The sequence below is a fragment of the Mobula birostris genome, chromosome 16 (genome assembly GCF_030028105.1).
Source record: "Mobula birostris isolate sMobBir1 chromosome 16, sMobBir1.hap1, whole genome shotgun sequence".
NCBI lineage: Eukaryota > Metazoa > Chordata > Chondrichthyes > Myliobatiformes > Myliobatidae > Mobula > Mobula birostris.
The window spans coordinates 26,805,492-26,820,999 of NC_092385.1; the positions used below are offsets into that span (position 1 = coordinate 26,805,492).

Sequence of the window (15,508 nt, forward strand, 5' to 3'; positions counted from 1 at the left end):
GTCCTTTGTGTACGAAAAGTTGTGCTGGTATTAGAGAGGGTCCAGAGAAGGTTCATGAGAATGATTCCAGGAATGAAAGAGTTGAGAAGATAACATCCCTAAACCCTCAGAAATTAGTAATTTATTCAAATGAGACTATAATCTAGGCTAGGGATACCCAACCTTTTTTATGTTATAGCCCAATACATGAAGCAAAGGGTCATGGACCCCAGGTTGTGAACACTGAAATAGCCATAAGACAAACTTTAAAAGAAATTGTCTCTCATACAGTTAATGTTAAGATATAGTATACTAACTTTGCTAACTTTATCTTCTCAAATGATTTTAAATGCAAATTTTCACCAAATGCATAACTGTTGCAAAGTTTAAACTAATGGCTACATACTATTCAGGCTTTGCAAATGCATCAATCAGCTAAATCAGGCTGTGTCTAAACTTCTGAAATTAGCAACATAGAAAATTACATTACCATGGTGTTAATAAAGAAGCATTAGTTTATAAGCATTGTTTTTGATTTAATAAGAAATCAACTCCGTCAATGAACTAAATAAAATGTCAGTTTTTATTCAAATACAGATTAGCTAATGTAAAGAGATTTAAAGTAATGAGAACACAGCACAGAAACAGGCCAAGGAAAACTGTAGATACAGAAATCTAAAATTAAAGCAAAATGTTGGATATTCTTAGCAGATCAGGCAGCATCTATGCAAAAAGAATTATTGTTTAAGGTCAAAAATTCTTTCTCAGGATGTTAGAAACTGACCATTTACTGTATATAAAGAACAGTACAAACATCAACATTTATTTATTTAGAAATACTGCAAGGTGACAGGCTCCTCCAGCCCATGATCCTGCTCTACTCAATTATACCAGTGAGCTAACTAACTTGGTATATCTTTGGAAAGTGAGAGGAAACCAGAGCACCCAGAGGAAACCCACACAGTCATGGAGAGATTGTAAAAACTCCTTGCAGACAGTAGTGGAAATTGAATCCAGGATGTTGACACTGTAATAGTGTTACACTAACTGCTACACCACTGTGCCACCCCAGATACAAACATTTCTGCTAAACCTTCAGTAATTTTATTCCCTGCTTCCCAGGGTATATATGGTCAGGCCGCGGGGATTAACTGCCTTTGGGCACCACAAGACCACCAACACCTCCTCTTTAGTAATATTGATGTTTTTCAGGCCATCAGCATTCTCTTAAATGCACGCAGCATAAGGAATAAGGTGGATGATCTTGTCGTACAGCTACAGATTGGCAGGTTTGATATTGTGGCCATCACTGAGATCTGGCTAAAGGATGCATGTCTCTGGGAGCTGAACGTCCAAGGATACACGGTGTATCGGAAGGATAGGAAGGTAGGCAGAGAGGGAGGCGTGGCTTTATTGGTAAGAAATGATATTAAATCATTAGAAAGAGGTGATATAGGATCGGAAGGTGCAGAATCTTTATGGGTTGAGCTAAGAAATAGCTGGGGTAAAAGGACCCTGATGGCAGTTATTTATAGGCCTCCAAACAGCTGCAGGGATGTGGACTACAAATTACAACAGGAAATAGAAAAGGCTTGTCAGAAGGGCGGTGTTATGATAATTGTGGGGGATTTTAACATGCGAGTAGATTGGGAAAATCAGGTCAGTACTGGACCTCGAGAGAGAGAATTTGTAGAATGTCTGCGAAATGGCTTTTTAGAACAGCTTGTTGTTGAACCCACTAGGGGATCGGCTGTACTGGATTGGGTATTATGTAATGAACCGGAGGTGATTAGAGAGATTGAGGTGAAGGAACCCTTAGGAGACAGTGATCATAACATGATTGAGTTCACTGTGAAATTAGAAAAAGAGAAGCCGAAATCTGATGTGTTGGTATTTCAGTGGAGTAAAGAAAATTACAGTGGCATGAGAGAGGAACTGGCCAAAGTTGACTGGAAAGGGACACTGGCAGGAAAGACAGCAGAGCAGCAGTGGCTGGAGTTTATGCGAGAAATGAGAAAGGTGCAAGACAGGTATATTCCAAAAAAGAAGAAATTTTCGAGTGGAAAAAGGATGCAACCGTGGTTGACAAGAGAAGTCAAAGCCAAAGTTAAAGCAAAGGAGAGGGCATACAAGGAAGCAAAAATTAGTGGGAAGACAGAGGATGGGGAAGTTTTTAAAACCTTACAAAAGGAAACCAAGAAGGTCATTAAGAAAGAAAAGATTAATTATGAAAGGAAGCTAGCAAATAATATCAAAGAGGATACTAAAAGCTTTTTCAAGTATATAAAGAGTGAAAGACAGGTGAGAGTAGATATAGGACTGATAGAAAATGATGCTGGAGAAATTGTAATGGGAAAGAAGGAGATGACAGAGGAACTGAACGAGTATTTTGCATCAGTCTTCACTGAGGGAGACATCAGCAGTATACCGGACACTCAAGGGTGGCAGGGAAGAGAAGTGTGCGCAGTAACAATTACGACAGAGAAAGTACTCAGGAAGCTGAATAGTCTAAAGGTAGATAAATCTCCTGGACCAGATGGAATGCACCCTCGTGTTCTGAAGGAAGTAGCTGTGGAGATTGCGGAGGCATTAGTGATGATCTTTCAAAAGTTTGATAGATTCTGGCATGGTTCCGGAAGACTGGAAGATTGCAAATGTCACTCTGCTATTTAAGAAGGGGGCAAGGAAGCAAAAAGGAGATTATAGACCTGTTAACTTGACATCGGTGGTTGGGAAGTTGTTGGAGTTGATTGTCAAGGATGAGGTTACAGTGTACCTGGAGGCATATGACAAGATAGGCAGAACTCAGTATGGATTCCTTAAAGGAAAATCCTGCCTGACAAACTCATTACAATTTTTTGGGGAAATTACCAGTAGGCTAGACAAGGGAGATGCAGTGGATGTTGTATATTTGGATTTCAGAAGGCCTTTGACAAGGTGCCACACATGAGGCTACTTAACAAGATAAGAGCCCATGGAATTACGGGAAAGTTACATACGTGGATAGAGCATTGGCTGATTGGCAGGAAACAGAGAGTGGGAATAAAGGGATCCTATTCTGGTTGGCTGCCGGTTACCAATGGTGTTCCACAGGGGTCAGTGTTGGGGCCGCTTCTTTTTACATTGTACATCAATGATTTGGATTATGGAATAGATGGCTTTGTGGCTAAGTTTGCTGATGATACGAAGATAGGTGGAGGGGCCGGTAGTGCTGAGGAAACGGAGAGTCTGCAGAGAGACCTGGATAGATTGGAAGAATGGGCAGAGAAGTGGCAAATGAAGTACAATGTTGGAAAATGTATGGTTATGCACTTCGGCAGAAAAAATAAACGGGCAGACTATTATTTAAATGGGGAAAGAATTCAAAGTTCTGAGATGCAACGGGACCTGGGAGTCCTCGTGCAGGATACCCTTAAAGTTAACCTCCAGGTTGAGTCAGTAGTGAAGAAAGCGAATGCAATGTTGGCATTCATTTCTAGAGGAATAAAGTATAGGAGCAGACAGGTGATGTTGAGGCTCTATAAGGCGCTAGTGAGACTTGGTCTCCTTATTTAAGAAAGGATGTGCTGACGTTGGAGAGGGTACAGAGAAGATTCACTACAATGATTCCAGGAATGAGAGAGTTAACACATGAGGAACGTTTGTCCGCTCTTGGACTGTATTCCTTGGAGCTTAGAAGAATGAGGGGGGACCTCATAGAAACATTTCGAATGTTAAAAGGCATGGACAGAGTGGATGTGGCAAAGTTGTTTCCCATGATGGGGGAGTCTAGTACGAGAGGGCATGACTTAAGGATTGAAGGGCGCCCATTCAGAACAGAAATGCGAAGAAATTTTTTTAGTCAGAGGGTGGTGAATCTATGGAATTTGTTGCCACAGGCAGCAGTGGAGGCCAAGTCATTGGGTGTACTTAAGGCAGAGATTGATAGGTATCTGAGTAGCCAGGACATCAAAGGTTATAGTGAGAAGGCGGGGGAGTGGGACTAAATAGGAGAATGGATCAGCTCATGATAAAATGGTGGAGCAGACTCAATGGGCCAAATGGCCTACTTCTGCTCCTTTGTCTTATGGTCTTCCCTGAATTCCATTGCTTCCAGAGCTTTTTTACCAATCTGTTCATTTTCAAGTTCAAAGCCTTATTGTAAATTATGGAAGTGCCAGTCCTATTTATTGCACCCATTTTGAATTAATCCGGCAAATCTCTCTGATGGTTCACAGACTCCAAGCTTTGTAAAGAACCAGCTATATAGCGTCACATAAAATACTTAGGTCTGATGGAATTAAAACTCTTGACTATTTAAGCACACTCTCCAACATTTTTTTTTAAAAAGGCAGATTGCAGATTCTTTTCCATTATTGATATTAGATTGACTGGTCTGTAAGTATCAAGTATTGTCATATCATCATCTTTTGAACATAGCAACCAGCTGCTCGCCATCTCTCTGGCATCATCTCCTCTTCCATGTCGTTTTATTTTATTTATATACTCCCTAATTCCTTGAGTATGACAAAACAATATTTATATTTGGTGCTCTATCCTCAAATAATGTTGTATTTGTCTTCTTTTTAATTACAAGTGTTCTATTAATCTGATGTTCATCAGCAAATTTAACAAAAATGACAACCACTTTCTACAGCAAAATCAGGGACGTTGTCAATATTCTGCTATTTCTCTCCCTACCATAAAAGTAGCTTGCTGCATTAATGTTCACTTGGCTAATTTTGAGCCTATAAGATACATATTTTATGTATGTTAATAGCCTGCTCGTAATTTATATTTGCTATTTTACTGTTTTTATAAACTTAAGTTGAACACCTTCTTGTAAGTACAAACATTTGTAGATTTCTTTTACTGTTCTTGAAACTTACTTTCAGTTCCTTAAAACTCATTTTTAAAAATCCCACAATTAGCTTGTTTAGGGGACTTGGAGACTTAACATTCCACTTCAACTGCATTGATTACTATTTTCTTCCTCTTTGCTTTTTTTTAAAAAAGGATTTGTTTCACCAAACTTACCTTCTCTACCACTGCATTGCTTGACAATTTCATCATTTCAGATTATTCTTAGTCTTTTGCTTCTACTCTTAAACCCAAGTTTGTTGAATTTTGTTGATCTGAACAACACTATTCTTATTTGTCTTATCTATTCTGCTTTCTTATAAAAGTCAGCAATACTTTTGTACGTGCTGGAGACACTTGTGCGCTGAGCCCAGCATATATTTAGACTGTGATGGTCATTGACACAAACGATGCATTTCACTATGTTTTGATGTCCATGTGACAAATAAAGCTAAACTTCAAATCTTTGATCTTTATTATTGGATTTCTTTTCTAAAAAGATATTAACTAAATAATTGTACTCAGAAAAATCTATTCCTTCTTTCAAGATTGTTCTTCCATGTTCAAAGAAAACAAGATTTTACTTAATAAAGAAGCCTAAACACTGAAGAAGAAAAATACAAAAAAAAAGAAACTGGCTTACCAAGCCTTTAGTCACAGCATAGAAAGACACATTTTTACTGTAACTGACAAAATAATCAGATGTGACATGATGTATTTTTTCTTCCCCAGCAGCAAGCTTTTATGACCCAATAGGCGCAGCCCGCAAAGTGGGAGATGATTCAATGAAATTTGTAAAGTGTGATTAGATAATGATTTTATAAGGGAAAAATTGCAAACAGTAAGGAATATGATTTACAGGATATTCTTTCAGGAAGTTGGCACTCACAAAGGGTCAAATTGTCCTCTTTTAGTGGTATATCATTTTATGGCATATCACACATTCTGTACAGTCACCACCTGATGAGCCAAAACAAGTTTTTTCTTCCCCCAAAAAGTGGGAAGATTTATTACTACAGTGTCTGCAGTGCTATAATAAAAGAAATCATTCTAAATTTACTCAGCAGCTTCCACCTGTTCCTACCATCTGACTTTTGTAGTTCATCACTGTCACAAAACAGCAGCTGAGCATTTTGAAAGTGGTTGATAACAACCATATTACTTCTTTCAGCATGTCAACAGTGGGGGGGGGGGAGGGGGTTGCTAAGATCATGAATCAATACTTCTGGATTCCAAAACAAATCACTAAATAACAAGAGTAAAATAGTACCAATACATGCTTTCCTAAATATGAACACGTAATGCTAACTGACATTCCAGTACAGTACAAAGAGACCAATGCATTATCATAAGAAACTATTTCTTATTGAAATATTCAATCAAGCCTCATTAGTACTCTCAGAAAGCAAAACAAAAACACAAAATTCCATAGTTCTACTTTAAACACATTCAGGAGACATCATAAATGTCATGACTAATACTTAACAGACAAGAGAAAATCTGATCATGTATATCACTGTACATAGGAACTTGCTGTGTGTAAATTTCCTGCATTTTCAACGTTACTATAAGTAGTAAATTTCAAAGATCCTTCATTGACTGCAAAGAGTTTTGGTTAAAAGGACCCAATGTCATGAGAAGCATTGAACAAATATGTCCTTTGTTTAAAATAGCACTAGCTCAATTAAGGATTTGCACACAATTTCAAGCCAACAATTTAATAATGACAACTTGCTTGACTGCACCCAGCTAATAAACTTCTTTATACCATTTACTTGATTCCATAAAAATAGGATTGATTACCATTGATTTTCTGCTCATCAGTCTTCTCTGTTCCACAATAGGCAATGGAATGAATGCTTTGCATGGTGTTATTTATGGAGAATATGAGTCTTAGAAATCCAAGTATTAGAATAATTTAGCTAATATAAACGATGTTGTACTTGTAAAAACAATTTTGTAAATTTAGTTTGTTATTCTTTAAATTATATCAGATTGTCTTAATGTATCAATGCAACACAACGAGTCCTGATACACCTATTGTTTCTGCAACTGACCTAGTAGACTCATTGTTTCTGTACTTCCTACTAAAGATCCACAAACCTAAATGAACTGGTAGACCTACTGGCTCTGCTCAAGATTTCCAGCATCTGCAGAATCTCGTGTTTATGTCACGTTCTATACCTCACTCGCAGCAATTATAAAACTTAATTCTGCACAGTCCCCTAATATTGACAGCCACATACTGACAAATAAGAACATACTCCTGTAAAGTGGTTTGTCAATTTTCAAATTTTACCGACCATTTGATGGTAGTAAGCCACTAATCAAATGAGAATAGACTTTCAAGTTACAGGAAAATTGATTCATAGATACAAGTGCACACATACAAAAGTAGTTTTCACTTTGATTATTGCATATATCAGACAAGATTAAGTTTCTTGTCAAGTTCAATGAAATGCTTAGACATTACTAAATAACAATTTAAGAATCATGAACTAAATACTTCCAGATGTTGAAGCCCCAGAATGCACAGCTTTGAAAGGAATTTACAAGTAACAGCAAAATTCTCATAGTACAGGTAGTTACAATCAATTACGAACAAATCAAAATTAAGCATAATTACAGAAAACAAAACAATTTCCAAATCTGCTCAGCACTTCCTATATTTTCCTCATTTTCTGCATCTTATCAATAAATCTGCCAACTGGTTGAAAACAAAACTTGGTTTGACTCATTAGATTGAGAATTTGCAAGGTATCATTGACATGTCACAGAACAGTATACCACTGAAGGAGCACAATTTGACCCCGTACTATACCAGCTACCCAAAATCGTATCCAATAAGTCATGTTCCTTGCAAGAGAATGCAGATGCTGGAATCTGGAACAAAAACTGAACTGCTGGAAGAACTAAGAGGAGGTAAAGAGATGGTCAGTGCTTTGGGTCTCTTTCCAAAACCCTGCAATCTTTGCCATACAAAAGGTTATCTAATTCCATTTAAAGATTATTCAATATTCTTCTACCTTCCTTGCAGGCAGAGCATGGCAGATACTTAAAAGTGTAGATATAATTCTGTGCTGCAAGAAGAACTTAGTTTCTAATTCAGAAAAAGATATTATAATGCCTTAAGACAGCAGACTCCAATCAATGTCAACAAAAATGTGTCCCATATAAATCACTCTTCAGTGTATGATATTCTGATTCATACCCCTAATACAATGAAACAGTACAGTTCAGGTAGCAAATATACAAACCTTTTGACTGTAGCCTATATACAATATTTCGTAAAAACACAAAGATACTACTAGCTAAGTTCCGGGTACCCTACCATACAAAATTTCGAGACATCATTAAACTGAATTTAAAGCACAATTTGATGTTAGGGGTTATAGACTGTTACCATTTCCATTGATATATGCATAAAGTTAGAGTTATCTGACACAATTTATTTGAAAGATTTCATCTTTGATTCTTTGTCAGCTTTATGTATTGATTTATTCATAGTGTTATAAAATTAAGTTATGCAGACAGTCATAGGTATATCTCAATGAGCTGACAACAATATAAATCAGGCTAGCAAAAATAATTTGAAGCTGATGATGATGAAAACACCAACCCAATGTAGATTAAGAAAGAGATGAGAAGGAAAAGAATATTTATTTTAGTTTTGATAGAATGGCTGGCTTCTAACTAATCAAAACAAAAACAGAAATGAAAGTGATAAATTTAGGCAAAATAACCACAAAACTTTGATGTTATACATTCGAGAGAATCTATTTGTATTCATTCTAAAGGAATAGACCTTGGGTCAGAACATGCAGCAAATCAAACTGCAACAATTGCTACAACACAAAGAAAATCAAAAGGAAATGGAAATGGTCAGAGAATTTTAGTTGGATACAAAGGGATAATTAGGAAAATTCCACTAGTCTATGTAATTTATTGTTAATGAAGCACATGACCTACTGCCATCAAACTGACAGTACAAATATGTCCCCCTTCCCACCCCTCCCCATTAAATGCACTCAAGCTATAATGATGTTGCTCACATAATAATCCTCAAAAAAAATGTCCGGGAACATATTCCTGATTCTAATTCAGGCTACACAATTCACTGGAGTTTCAAACTATATACTTTTTCTCTGGCAGGCCATCATTTAGTATCTTTAAGGCACCTAAGAATCTTTATTACCAGCAATCTTCCCACACATAGTAGGTATAGTTTTGATCTCAGATATGGTTACAAAAGTTATTTTATCATCTTGAGCAGTGGTGCCAAGTGTTGCTTGAAACAAAAGTAAAAAAGAAAACAATGCCAAGAGTTAAGTTTCTAGGAAAATGTCTCAAGAAATACACTAAGGATTGTAACAGTGTCAATTTAAATGAAACAATAGAAACACAGAGACTTGGAGAGTTATGTGCATAAACATTTAAAAATGACAGGATGCTGATAAAGCTGTTAAAAGAAAGTGGAATCTTTTCCTTAAAAATAGGAAATGCTAAAGAAAAACTGTGGAACGCACTTATAAATCAAAGGTTTGGTGTCAACTGGAACTGAAATTCTGGATGCTATACCTGAGCAAGGGCATCCTTGGACTGGGATACCAAGAATCATTTTCAATAGTTCTTCCATCCTCAGAGGAGGCAAGATAAAAGAAATGATTTATTGGAGGTCACCAAACAAGCGAAATATGTTGAATGGCGACAAACTCTTCTGCATACGGAAGATTGAGGACTTAAGCAGTATTAGTTACTCTTCTTTTGGGAATTTAATGCAACCATCTTCTTCCACCATGAAATCTTTAGAAGGGGATTTCACAGCATTTGTTCCAAACATCCACCTTCCGGACCCTTTCTTTATACTCTTTCAGGTAGTCCCCCTCCAATGATGCGGTTGCCTCCTCCCACTCCATAAGCTCTTTCCATCACACTGACTGTCCTTCTGACCAACATGAACCTGACTCATCTTTAAACTACCACAGACAGCCTAATTCTCTTCATAGACAATATCTTGGGTCTTCTGAAAGATAGAACTTCCAATCAGCAACTCTATCACTCTCCTAGTTAGGATTCATCAAGCAGTAATATTTCACCTTTTGCTCAAAGATGCCATACGATACCTAGTTTATCTTGTGAAACAGCTTTTCTGGAACATTTCTGGACAGAACTTGTAACAGTAAGGCTCTTCAACAAAGAACACCAAAGAATTGACATTTTCAGGAGTAATGATTAAAGAACTCACAGTTTAAATGAAAGCACGAGAGACGGCAGATGCTGGAAATCTAAAGCAACACACACAGGTGAGGCAGCATCCATGGAGGGAAATGAACAGTCAATGTTTTGGACTGAGACACTTCATCAGAACCGAAAAGAAAGAGGGCATAAGCCAGAATAAAAGGGTGGAGGAAGGGAGGGAAGGGGGAGGAGCACAAATTGGTGGTTGATAGGTGAATCCAGATGAGAGGGGGAAGGTAGGTACGTAGAGAAGGGGAGGAGTGGAAATGATGGGAGAAGCTGAGAGATGATAGGTGGAAGAGGAAAAAGGCTAAACAGGATGGAATCCAATAGGAGAGGATTGTAGACCATGAGATAAAGTCAAGGAGTGGGGAATAAGAGGGATGCCATCCAATTAGAGTTGCACTTCCTATTCCCACACAGACACGTGCATTATGGCCTCCTTTACCAGTTGAGGATAGACTCAGATCAGAGAAACAACACCTCATATTCTGTCTTGATAGTATCCAACATGATACTATCGACATTGATTTCTTTAAAGTCCAGAAGCTACTCCTGTCTGTCTCTTCCACACCTCCACCCCTTTGGATTTCCTTTATTCCTCAGCCCCCTCACCTTTTCTTTTTCCCCTTCCCTTGCCCTCACAATCTGCCCATAACCCACACCTTCCACCCCCTTAGTCACTTTTATTCGAGCTTCTGCCCTCTTACTTTCCAGTTCTGATGAGTAAGTAGCTCAAATCAAACTGTTGCCTTTATCTTAATGCAGGTTAGATTAGAAAGGACAAAAAAGGCACAAATAGTGCAGTATTGAGATATCTTTGACAGCAATATTCAATTTTGTTTAATTGTGGAAATATGAAAAGCCATCACCTAAGGCTTCTTCCCAAGTCACACACATCCTGACTTAATTACGCTACTGCTCTATCATTGCTGGGTTAGACAAACTGAAATAACTAATGAAAATATAAAAATACTAACGTTACCTAGCTTGTCCCAAAATCCAGTCTGATACTAGTGCTAATATACTAGCATTAGTATACTACTAATATACTAGTCTAGTTCAAAAATACCAACACAGAAACTGAAGCTAACATTTCAGTGCAGCTGAGAGGGAGTGTACACAGTGATTGTGCCAACATAAATTAAGACCTGCTTTGCTCCCCTTGTGAATGTAAAGGAGAAGTAGCTCTGGCGATATCTTAGCCAATGTTTCTCTCACAACCAACTGCAAAAACATCAACTATATCAACATAATTGCTACTATTTTAAACAAGTGAAAATCTGCAGATGTTAGATATCCAAGCTGGATGAACTCTGCAGGCCAGGCAGCATCAATGGAAAAAGAGTACAGCTGACATTTCAGCAGTTCTGCCAAAGGATCTCGGCCTGAAACGTTGACTGTATTCATTTCCATAGATACTGCCTGGCCTGCTGAATTCCTCCAGCATTTTGTGTGTGTTGCTTGCTACTATTTTATTCTGGTTTCTGTGATTTTGTATGGCCACAGCATTTCTCAATGGAAAACAGTGACTGCACTTCAAGAGTACACTGCTATGTAAAATATACTTCCTGAAGTAAAGTCTGATGAGTTACCAGGCTTCTGCCATCAAATGTGCTATTAAAATTTCATCAGAAACTGTCTTGTGGAAAAAAATGTTAAACAAATATATGCTATTGTTTAAAATATGTGTTTCAAAACAATTTCAACAGTTCTTCATATCAAAAACTAATAATCACAAACATACTTCTCTTGTCAATAACTTACTTTCTGGACCGCAGGACTTCCACAAAGCTTCCATCTTGCAACAGGATCTTTGCCTTGTGAGCTGAAGATTTCTACAAAGGCTCCTCCCTTTATTTAAAAGAAAATAGTGTTTGTTTTTCAATGTAGTAAAGCATTTGCTCTTAAACTGGGGCGCATAACATTACAGGGCAGTCAGGATATCAGTGATTCAGCAAATGACTGAACATTAACCTATCCAACAATTGCTACGGTTAAAAAAAATGTTGCGTGACTAAGGGTTTAATATTTTAGAAAGGCAAAATGGTCAATCACAAAACATTAAAATTTCCACAAAATATAATATATATATGTTTTTTTATTATTTGCTGTGTTGTCTATTCACGCATTTTCCAAAGCTGCAATACCTGATACTCGTTCTTGAACATAATGACAGAAAACCCCGTGTTTCAGGATAACGAACGACCAACTTTTAACGGACTTCCATCAACCTGTCTCCCACTGGGGAACAATTTGCAACTTCAGCCACCATCTTGCACCTGTTGACCATTCATCCAATCAGAGAGCGGACTAAAGCTGGTCACTCGGGTCGCGCGAACGGAACCCTTGCGCGTCGTCATGGTGACGCGACGCTGAAACTCGAGCGTTGACAGTTTGTCGTCTGTGCGCATGCGCTCCCCTTGCTGCCCGGAAGCGCGGGAATGCCCTGCCCTTGCTCTGTGTTGCAGCATAGCGACAGTTGGGCAGTGGAGCAGCACCATGTAGTTTTAAAGTTGCAGTTTAATAGAATCAAATGTTGTTATTGAAACCTATCAAATGGTAAAAGGCCTTGAAATGGAGAAAGACAGGCAGCCCGATTTGTCACAAATACCTATGCGAGAGAAGCGAGTATTACTCAAATTTTAAATTAATTTAAAGTGGAACTCTCTCCAAGATAGACGTGAAGCACACCGCCTGACCTGTTTTTACAAAATGTTAGATGGTCAACTCGACATAGACTACCAATCCCACATCAAACTCAAACCTATTAGGAGCAGACGAGGGCACTCAACTCAATCTGAAATATTAACTACCCAGTCAGATGTGTACAGCAATTCATTTTTCCCCCACACAATTAAAGCATGGAATAATCTTAATCCTGACACAGTCACACAACCATACCCAATTAAATTTAAGGTGGCTTTTCTTCTTCAAAAATCTCCTTCTTAAACCCACCCTCCGCCACCTCCAGTTTAAATTCCATGCGGAATATTTTGGAGGATCAAGAACCAAGAACCAAAACAGAGCGGATGTGGAGAGAATACTTCCTATGGTGGGAGAGTCTAAGACCAGAGGGCACAGAATCAGAAGAGAGGGGCATCCTTTTAGAACGGAGATGAGGAGGAATTCTTTAGCCAGAGAGTGATAAATGTGCAATTCTTTGCCACAGGCATTTGTGGAGGCCAAGTCTTTGTGTAGGGGTTAATAGATTCTTGATTGGTCAGGGCATGAAGGGATATGGGAAGAAAGTCAGGAGACTGGGGCTGAGAGGAAAATTGGATCAGCCATGATGAAATGGCAGAGCAGACTGGATGGGCCGAATAGCCTAATACTTCTCCTATATCTTATGGTTTTACAACCAAAACGGTGGGCATAAAGCTGCATTCCAGCAAATTATAAATAATTATTCTGCAATACTGAAGGACTGCTGCTTTGTAAGAAGCGTAGTCTTTCCAAAGAGATGGAGCCATAGCTTTATAAAGCACAGAAACATGCCCTTCAGCCCAGCTTATCAACAAGTTTAATTATCCAATCATACATGAACACAGCCAAACAAAACTGTGTTCCTCCAGGGCCAGCACAAGGCACAGATAGCAAGTAAGCATACAGACACACAAACATAGTCCAAGTCTCTGAGCGGCATGTCCTGTAAATTGATGGAGCATGGGTGTTATCAGCAAGAACAAGCAGTTTTCAGCAGTCCACAGACAACTATAATCACGCACACAATCCAGCTTGTCATTCCACCAATTGAACACCGCCTCCAGTGACTCCTCTCCTCAATTGCTGCAACAGGCAAGCCCACGTCTAGAGGCCTAGTTCTCACTACAACCGAAGCCACACAGCTCCCCTGCCATCTGTCTCACCAACACACAAGAGAACTTGCAGCATTTTATATTACCAATGTTCAACAGGGTCTTGCAATCACAAGAGAAATGGTCAAGACAATTACTTGCTGTTAGACTGAACAATGTCTTCACACACCGACTTTGATGCCTTCCTGTTGCAGACAGTAACACAGTACGCACCAAGTCCAGCTCTTCCACTAACAACTAGTTTCCTGATGGGTTAGGCTTGCAATACCTGAAGTTCTTACTGCCTAGCATTATCTTGCAATTGTAAAAACAAATGTTTAGAAAAGACAAAAATATATTTGATTGGCCCCTGAGAAGACGCTGCATCCAAACACATCATAATCTGACCGGAAGACTAGAATGCCATCTATAATAATCTCGATTTCCAGCACATCTATGCTGTAGCCTTTTATTGTTTATCTAATTCTTAAATATTATGGGATTATCTGCCTGTCCCCCACACACTCAATGCACTGCAAGTTTCAATCACCAGCTGGGTGAAACAAATTCTTCTTTAAATATCCTCTTAATGGTAAGACTCAAGCAAGTACTGAGGGGCAGAGAGATCTGTTGTGAAACATGTCCAAGGATGCAACAACGTAGGAAGATAAGGTGGATATAAAGTCGTCCAGTAGTCCAGATGAAAGGTCTTGAACAGAAACTTGAGCTGTCCATTTCTCTACAGATGCTGTCTGACTTGGCTCTGTTTCTCCAACAGCTCGTTCTTTGCTCCAGATTTCAGCATCTGCACTCTTTTGTCCTTATTACCCAGAACAGAATACAAAAGCAGGAAGATAGTAAAACATTAGCTTGTCCACAGCTGGAATACTGTGTGCAGTTCTGGTTACCATACTGTAGAAATTCTACAAAGTCATGATGGCACTAAATGGCAACTCCTTTGCTTGCATCTTCGGAAACAGCTCTATTTCTATCTTTTTCTCCCCCTTTCAAGTTTCTTTTGAAGACCTTGACCTGCAGTTACACTTTGACTTCGGTTCTTTGCAGGAATGGGACCTGCTCTCAGGGTCTCATAACCGGCCATTTTTTGATATCCCAAGGACGTGGCCTAGAAGACTAGCAGGCCTTCAGGGTTCTGGATTTTCGTGGCTTTGAATATGTGCTGATTTTAAGCCAGTGCCCCTGACTGAGATGTCGCGGGAGAACATGGAACATCAGGAGCACCGGGTTAGCTGCTGTGGGTTGTGCGTCCCAAGTGCTGGCCTTTCTGGGGCTGACTCTCTGGGCGCAGAGCTCGGAAAAGGTGACGCAACAGACTTTTAGCATCGTAAATCAGCGAGTTGTTTGATCTGTCTCCCCTCTCACTGTGAAACGGGGAGACATTATTAGGGAGAGAGAGAGCCTGTGGTATGTCGGATTACTGGGTGAACAAATGGTCTTTGGGGTACTGCAAGTCTGTGTCTTTATTGACGCTTGCTGCACAGTTGAGAGTTTGATGGAGGGCACTGATGCTTTTTGCTGGTGGGGGGAGGGGTCATTGCCTTGATGCTGCTTGTGCATGGGAGGGGGGAGCTGGGAAGGGAGCTTTGGGGTTCTAACATTTAACTGTCATTCATTCTTTGGGGCACTCCTCTGTT

At 39.0% G+C, this 15,508-nt stretch overlaps 1 protein-coding gene across 7 annotated transcripts in view; it reads right to left on the reverse strand.

The window, feature by feature from the left end:
• The window catches only part of cfap20dc (CFAP20 domain containing), a 492,691-nt gene extending 480,349 nt beyond the window's left edge, over positions 1–12,342 (reverse strand). For all 7 annotated transcript variants that reach the window (XM_072280490.1, XM_072280488.1, XM_072280492.1 and 4 more), the window contains exons 1-2: positions 12,207–12,342; positions 11,824–11,910 (exon numbers count right to left, since the gene is read on the reverse strand). In XM_072280490.1, the coding sequence (XP_072136591.1) occupies positions 11,824–11,910; positions 12,207–12,227 (108 nt within the window). In that variant the 5' untranslated portion in view covers positions 12,228–12,342. The remainder of the gene's footprint in view (positions 1–11,823; positions 11,911–12,206) is intronic.
• Between the last annotated feature and the right edge of the window lie 3,166 nt (positions 12,343–15,508).